Consider the following 7482-nt stretch of genomic DNA (forward strand, 5'->3'; position numbering starts at 1 on the left):
CACAACTGCACCGGGTGACACTTTTTATTACGTTTTTAGAGCACATTATTCGATCCTGCAAGCCCAAAGAGACACATGGAATCACAAATGTTGGAAAGGCCCTCTAAGACCATCCAGTCCAACTATCTACCTATCATCAGTATGTCCCCATTAAACCATGTCCCTTAGTTGACACCTCAATGATTCTTGAATACTTCCAGGATTGGTGACTCCACCACCTTTCTGGGCAGCCCATTCCAGTGCCTGATCACTCTATCAGAGAAGGTTTTTCCTAATTACCAACCTGAACCTCTCTTAGTGCAACTCAAGGCCATTCCCTCTCGTCCTATCACTAGTTACACAGGAGAAGAGGCCAAACCCCACCTCGCTACAACCTCCTTTCAGGGATTTATAGAGAGCAATAATGTCTCCCCTGAGCCTCCTCTTCTCCAAACTGAACAATCCCAGCTCCTTCAGCTGCTCCTCATAAGGCCTGTGCTCCAGACCCCTCACAGCTTCACTGCCCTCCTCTGGATGTGCTCCAGGGCCTGAATGTCTTTCTTGCAGTGAGGGGCCCAACACTGAGCACAGTACTCAAGGTGCAGCCTCACCAGTGCTGAGTACAGGGGGACAATTACTTCCCTGTTCCTGCTGGCCACACTATTTCTGATACAAGCCACGAGTGTTGGTGCACTTTATGAATGGTTTATGCTGACATTACACGGAAGAGTAACAACTACTCTTTTCAAAAGCTATAATCAGAAATATATAGAAGGATGGATTTCACACCTTCTATTGTTAGTTTGACATAGAAACTGAACACTATAGAAACCAGTCTCAAACCTGAAATGATCAGAGAGGTCTGGAATAGAAAAAGAAGCCACCTGAGTTCTTAGCAAGTTATCGTTTCAAACACCGTATTTTCTAAAGGAAAACGTGTCTGAAAAATGATTTCTTAGACTTTGAGGAACTGCATTACAAAGGCCTGAGGTGTGTTTCACCCACAACTCCAAAATAACTGCCAGTCACAAATCACACTTGAGATAACCATTTGCTGGGTCATGTATTTATTTAACAATTGTGATTTTATGCGGAAGTGCAAAATACAAATCAGTATTTATGTGAGGGTGAACGAAGTCCATCTTTAGAGACACAGGTGTCGTTTCTCATTCAGCGCCCAGGCACCGTGAAACTGCAGGGACCAGTGGCTTTCACAGGAGTGCTGCTGACATAACAGACTACTAGGAATTGGCCACAGCCATCTTTTGATAGCCTCTGTGCTATGAGGCCTACACGATCCTGCCTACAGCACATTCGCTGCCCTGAGGTGACATGTGACCAACAGGGGTGATTCTCTCCGCAGCAACATCAGCTTTGAGGCTTTCTTCGACCACAGCGCCGGCCTCTTCCAATTGTCCCTTTCCCAGCTTCTGCAGCGCTGCTGGGGCACTCGTTTATGCGAGGGGATCGCACCCCGCACGGAGCTGCCTGTTTGTGAAGCAGCTTCCCTCAGCGCGGACCTTCCGCGGGGCTGCGCGGGGCGGGCGGAAGGACCGCACCGCCCCCATCTTCGCCGCGCCCCACGCAGGGCAGCACCGCCTCCTCCTCCGCCTCCTCCTCGTCGGGACCGCCTACGCGGTTGGCGCCGCGCTCCTCCGGTTCGAGAGCACAGGGTGGCCGCGCGTCGTCCCGCAGGAGGTCCTCCAGCTCCCCGTCGTCCAGCTCCGCCCGCTCCTGGCAGCGCCGTAGATGCTGCAGGGCGCGGCGATGCTTCTCCTGCAGCCGGTCCAGCTGTGCCCTCAGGGCCTCCGCCTCCCCGTCCGAGCCCGGCCGTTCGCCCTTCTCGGGCTCGTGGGGGCCGGGCCCCAGCAGGGCCTGGCGGAAGAGGCAGCGGTTCTCTCGGCGCAGGCGGCGGTTCTCCAAGCGCAGCCGCGCGTTCTCCAGGCGCAGCCGCGCGTTGTGCCACTCGCGCTCCTCCCGCTGCCGCAGCGCCTCGCAGTGGCTGGCCGCCAGGTCCGCGTAGCGCTCCGCCAGCTGCTGCGGGCAGCCCCGCGACTGGCCCCGCCAGCCCTTCTCGCCGCCCGCCTCCGAGAGCTCCTCTGCGCCGCCGGCGCCGCAGCCCCCCCTGCCGACCCCGGCGGCCAGCCCCGCCCGGCCTCTCCGCAAGGAGCCGTTGCAGCCCCAGCGCCCGTCCACCGCGCACATGCGCCTCATCCGTGCTGTTCCCGGCGCCGCCGTGGTGGCCGCCGCCGCCGCCGCGGGAGGAGGGAGGGAGGGAGGGAGGGAAGGAGAGGAGGAGGGAGCAGGGAAGCGCGCGGCGCGCCGGCGCCGCTATATGCAAATAGAGGCGGGGTTTCCGTGTGGTGGGACGGCGCCATGTTGGGGGCGGTGCCATGCTGGGAGCGCGGGGCTTCTGCGTTCCGGGGCGGGGGCTGTTGTGCGGGTGTGTGGTGGTCGCCCGTGCGCTGTTGTGTTAGTCTGTGAGGCCGGCGCTGTGCTGTGGTCTCCGTGCAAGGGTATCAGCGTCCATCCTTTCACCTGACGAGATGGGGTGTAGATAGCTGGCACCAAGCAGCAGTGCAGTTACACGGAAGCTTCTTGGATGTGTGTTCTTCATGTGTATAGAGTCATAGAATGTCTGGAGTTATTCCCAGGATAGTCCATGGTTCTGTGGTGCTGAGTTGGAAGGGATGATAGGGATCATCAGTCCTGGCTCTGCACGGGACCACTTAAAATCCAAAACCTTTGTCTGAAGGCATTGTCCACATGCTGCATGAACTCCTGTAACTTCATACCATGCCCGCTGCCTCTTCCATGCTTACCATTCTCTGGCATAGATCCTGATATCCAGCACGACCTTCTCCTGACACAGCTCCACGCCATTCCCTCAGGTTCTCTTGCCAGAGAACAGAACTCAGGGCTACCCCTCTGCTCCTCTTGCTCTTAGGAGGGAGCTGTACGTCACCATGATGTCTGCTTCAGTCTCTTTTTCTCTAGGATGCAGCAAGCAGCAATATGTCAGCTCAGAAGTGCTTGTTAAACAAAGGCATAGTCATGATTTTTATTTGGTCCGTTCTAGCATTGTCGGGATTCAGAGACAAAAAAATGCAAAGTACAGGAACACATAAGCTCTTACTGCTTATTGGTGGCTTGACTTAAGTAGCTTACACATGGCTTCCAGGTCAAGGAAAGGGCATGGGAGTTCCCTATCCATGTCATCTGATCATGGAGAAATCCATCACTCACCTGAAATTCTCACTCTTTCCCTTAACTGTCCTTTTAATAGCTATACACCTACATACCTGTACAATTAAGTTGTCCTGTTGAGATTACCACGGCTACTCAGTGCATACCACTGCAGAACTCAGCTTATTTTTTTGCAGTTCAGTTGTAAACTGTTTGTGAAAGGGACCATGCTTTAACAGCTGTGTAAAGTCACTTAATCTAATGTTTCATTAATGGCCATCTGAACATTTAAAGGATCATGTATTTAAAGTTCCACAAACAATGCATCACAGTGATTGTGATAATTATGTTCAGAACCTTATCAGTTCTCAGTGAGGTTTACTTTAGAAGTTTGGAAAATAAAAAGCAAATAATTGTAGAACAGAAATAATCTTTGTATAGCTTTAGTTTTGCTGTGGCTGCTTATCAGAAAAAAATGGATCTGTAGCAATTATGTCCTGTACTAAACCAACTACTAAATTAGATTGGCTGAGGGTATTAGAGCAGTCCTTTGCAGCTTGTGACTAAACAGGTTTTACATTAAAATAAGCAGGTTAACACCTGTTTCTTAGTTGGTTTATACTGGTGCTAGCTTTGGAAATCCAAAAGCACACTCAGTGATAAGATGCCCATAAAGATCTACAGTTTGGGCATCCAACCTTTCAGTCTGCCTGGGCTGCACTGACTGAAGAGGAGTTATCATGGGCTGCATATAAAATATGTAGTATAGTTAATGTATATAAGCAACAAAATTTATTTTTGTTGGTTTTCAAGACATAAAATTGCAACTGAAACATAAAACTTGTGGGATATTTCACTGTGTTTTTGTGGAACTAATGCATTCATCCGGTTTGATCAGAATGGTTGCAATTTTTTTGTGAGCTCTCACACTTTTGTTGACATTTTACTCTTCTCTGCTTGATCCTTACCAATAGTTGTTCACAGATATGCATACTGCCAAAAGTAATGACGTGAATAAGGTTGTGATTGTGCGTTGAGAGACATTTTTCTCTGGTAAGATAGGTCTTACGGAAGTATACTGAAGAGTCATGGTCAAATTTACGAGTTAGTGATGACAACTCTCCAGATTCCACTTGATAATTTGCAGGTAATGTATGTATGCAAACATGATGGCACACCAGCAGGGAGCAAGCTGTGGTACGAGCTGTGCCAGGCTGCATGGAGCCTGCAGGCTGTGGGCTGGACAGGCCTGATCTACGGTGAGCTATAGGCCAAGTCCAGAAAAGTGCCAGTGACTCTTCAGTGTGTAGGAAGGTGGGCAGGCACTGGAGTGCTAAGAAGCAATGCATACAGTCATTAAATGACTGTCATCTTTAAGTCCACCATCAGCACTGAGTTGAAGCTGAACATTCCTTAAGTCTTCTAGTAGATGTTGCATTATGACTCTAAATTTATATTCACCTATTTTAGTTTTTTGTATATTTTCATGTACTCCAGAAATTGACTGTGCCCACAGTAGGAGGGTTGAAACTGAAATCTTTGAGGTCCTTTTCAGCTAAGGCCATTCTATGATTTTATGAAATTACATGCAAGTATATAAGCATACCAGCTGATAAGCCGTATTCCTATAAAACTGTGCCCATATGGGAGAGGTGAATTTACTGCATTTCAGATTGGTTAGACAATGTTTTAACACCAGTTTGATATTCTGAGTTAAATGACAATGACAGCAAGTAGTGATCTGGGGAAGAAGGTAATTCAAGATAGACGAGTGTTAAGTTGTGAGGCAGCGTCACACTGAACAGCACAGTTCCCTTGAAGAGAGGGAAGTAATCAGTGAAGTCTTGCATGATTGTCTGCTCACAGAACACCTGTGAAGCACACAATGTTTTAAATGGCAACAATATAGTTGGTTAAATGTTATCCTTACTCCCTCTCATTAAACCCTTTTTTTACATTTAGAGGCTCCAAATCTCCTTAGATGTGAAGAGAAAGTAACAATACTTGTAGAGCATCCTCTCTCATTGATTTTGCTCCCTATTCAAGGTCAAGGAAATGTCTGTAGCACATAGAGAGAAGAGCAGTTGGTGCTTTTATTCTCTTAATGGCTTAGGAAGCCAAGTTGATATGTTTTAAGTGAAAAGAATTCAAAGAGCTCAGCAGTTTGTATGAATATGAAGATGTTTGGGTTGCTGTCGTTCTTAAAAGAGGTTATACAAAAAAACTTATGCTCAAAGTGAGCTTATTTTCTGTTTATGTATTACTTTTCTGTCCCTAGTGGCCCGTTTGCACTATTCTTGCCTTCAGGATGTAGCACAAAGATAAAGGAATGTTCCCTTGAGTCTCTTTTCCCTAACATGCATTGCCATGAAGTCCTTCATGTTGACTTTCCAGAAATTAAGGCAGATAATTTTGCTCTGATGCAACCAGTGCACTTTGTTGTTCAGTCTTTAATTTTGATTCCAAGTCAAAACTCTGAATAGCTCTCAGAATTTTGAGACAGATGTTTAGTTTGTGTAGTCCTTCTGATGAGAGCCTTCCTGTGTACTTGTGAAGCAGAGTTATCCAAAGGTCAGCAAGCAACAAGATTAAAAATGCAGTATGGCATACAGCTTTAAAACTGGGATGATAAGTGCCGTCAAAAAAGTATGGTTTGGTGATGTCGTCTTCCCAGGTGCAAGACCCACTTGGGTGGTTTTAATGTGTTTATGTAGTCATCACACTTTAAGAATCTAAATATGTATTAATAAAGTTTCTAGCTGACAGATTCCGAGCTTTCTGAAGGCAGATAAATGTTAACTAATAAGTATGTTTTCTTCGTGACTCAGCCTGAAGGAAAGTCTTACCTGGTAAAGATGGCCAGTCTCATTAGAGAAGATGAAGATCTTGCTTCCAGAGTTCTGTGATGGCACGTAAAACGCTAGCATTAATTGCATCACTGATTACATTTTAATGGACAGAATAGGGTGATGCGAGCTTTTGGAAATGTTAGCAACTGAAGAGCTGCAGAAGAAAAACAAATATAAAATCAGGGAAAGAAAAGCAGTGCAGATAAGAGAATAATGCAAAGGAAGAAGGAAGAGAAATATTGATGACTTTAAAAAGGAACATGCTTCTTAGCTGAAAAAGACTGAGAGAGACAATATGATAGTTAATAAATTATGAGATAATTTACTCACAATATTGCCAGCCTACCGTAGGCATTGCATTTAATTTATCATAATTCTTTGACTTTTGATAGTACTGAGAAACAGGGCATCCTAGATGCTGTTATCCTTGGAAGAACTAACATTTTGGGAACCATGCAAGCCCACCTTTTTGGTGCATTGTGAGAAGGGGATGGATTGGGGTGAAGTACCCACAGGATATTTGCTGCTCAGTTGGCTTGCTAATTTTTGCTTAATAGATGTAGTCCTGTCATCTGAGTTGCTGCTTCCTTTTACTTTCCTTACTTTTTATTAGTTCAGTGCAGTGAAGAGTTGTATAAAATACGCATTGAATTGCTGTTACTGCTAATGTTCTTTTCACAGCCACCAGTGGGCATAGTATATTACGTCCACATAGATATATTTAGTTTCTGTCAGCAGATTTTACTGACACTTGACAGCATAAGTATTACTTTAATGAAATAATTACTAGAGAGGTAAGAATAAGTAACATTAATTGCATTTATTTATTCTCTTGGTATGAGCAGCAACATTAAAGCCTTCAAGTAACAGAATCTCTGTTTGACAGGACCATTTCATCCCATCGATGTGTTGCCATAAATAGAACTGAGATATAAATAAGGGAAGCTTGCCTTTCCAACTTCAGATTGCTCCAAAAGTAATGCCTCCTATTTATTTCAATGGAAACTACAACAGATACAAACAGCACAGTAACACTTTGATAGAGAAAGTTCTTAGCTACAGAACATTATTTTTCAACATAGTCACCACCGTTACCTCTGCAATTTCATCAGCGCTGAACAAGAGCCTGCATGCCTCACTTGTAAAAATCTGTGCTAGCAGAGCAGCCCCACTGCCACTGTCACCACTGCTGAAATGCACCACCTGTTGCCTCACAGTGCTCACATCCACTGGTTGGTCTCCATAAACAAATGACGATGGTCTCCAAGCAAGTGACGATGAATGTCAGTAAATGCCGTTTTTTCCACAAAGGAGAATGCAGTTCCACTCTTCTGCTTCATCCGCACTTCCATGTCAGACACCAATCTGTCTGATTGCCCCTCTGCAGCCATCTGTCACACAGCAACAAAATGTAGTGGGATATTGGTGGGAAGGTTCAACCTCTGCTGCCACACCGCCAACATCCGTG

At 46.1% G+C, this 7482-nt stretch overlaps 1 protein-coding gene across 1 annotated transcript; it reads right to left on the bottom strand.

Annotated features, from left to right (window-relative positions):
- Positions 1-1029: 1029 nt before the first annotated feature.
- Positions 1030-2246, bottom strand: TUSC1 (tumor suppressor candidate 1). Its single transcript, XM_004949571.5, has one exon. The coding sequence runs from the start codon at positions 2191-2193 to the stop codon at positions 1489-1491; it is 705 nt and encodes a 234-aa protein (XP_004949628.2). The 5' UTR covers positions 2194-2246; the 3' UTR covers positions 1030-1488.
- Between the last annotated feature and the right edge of the window lie 5236 nt (positions 2247-7482).

This window comes from Gallus gallus, chromosome Z, assembly GCF_016699485.2.
Source record: "Gallus gallus isolate bGalGal1 chromosome Z, bGalGal1.mat.broiler.GRCg7b, whole genome shotgun sequence".
NCBI lineage: Eukaryota > Metazoa > Chordata > Aves > Galliformes > Phasianidae > Gallus > Gallus gallus.

Bases quoted from the DNA above. Each gene is read 5' to 3' on its own strand.
- TUSC1 (XM_004949571.5), bottom strand. From the start codon at position 2,193: ATGAGGCGCATGTGCGCGGTGGACGGGCGCTGGGGCTGCAACGGCTCC.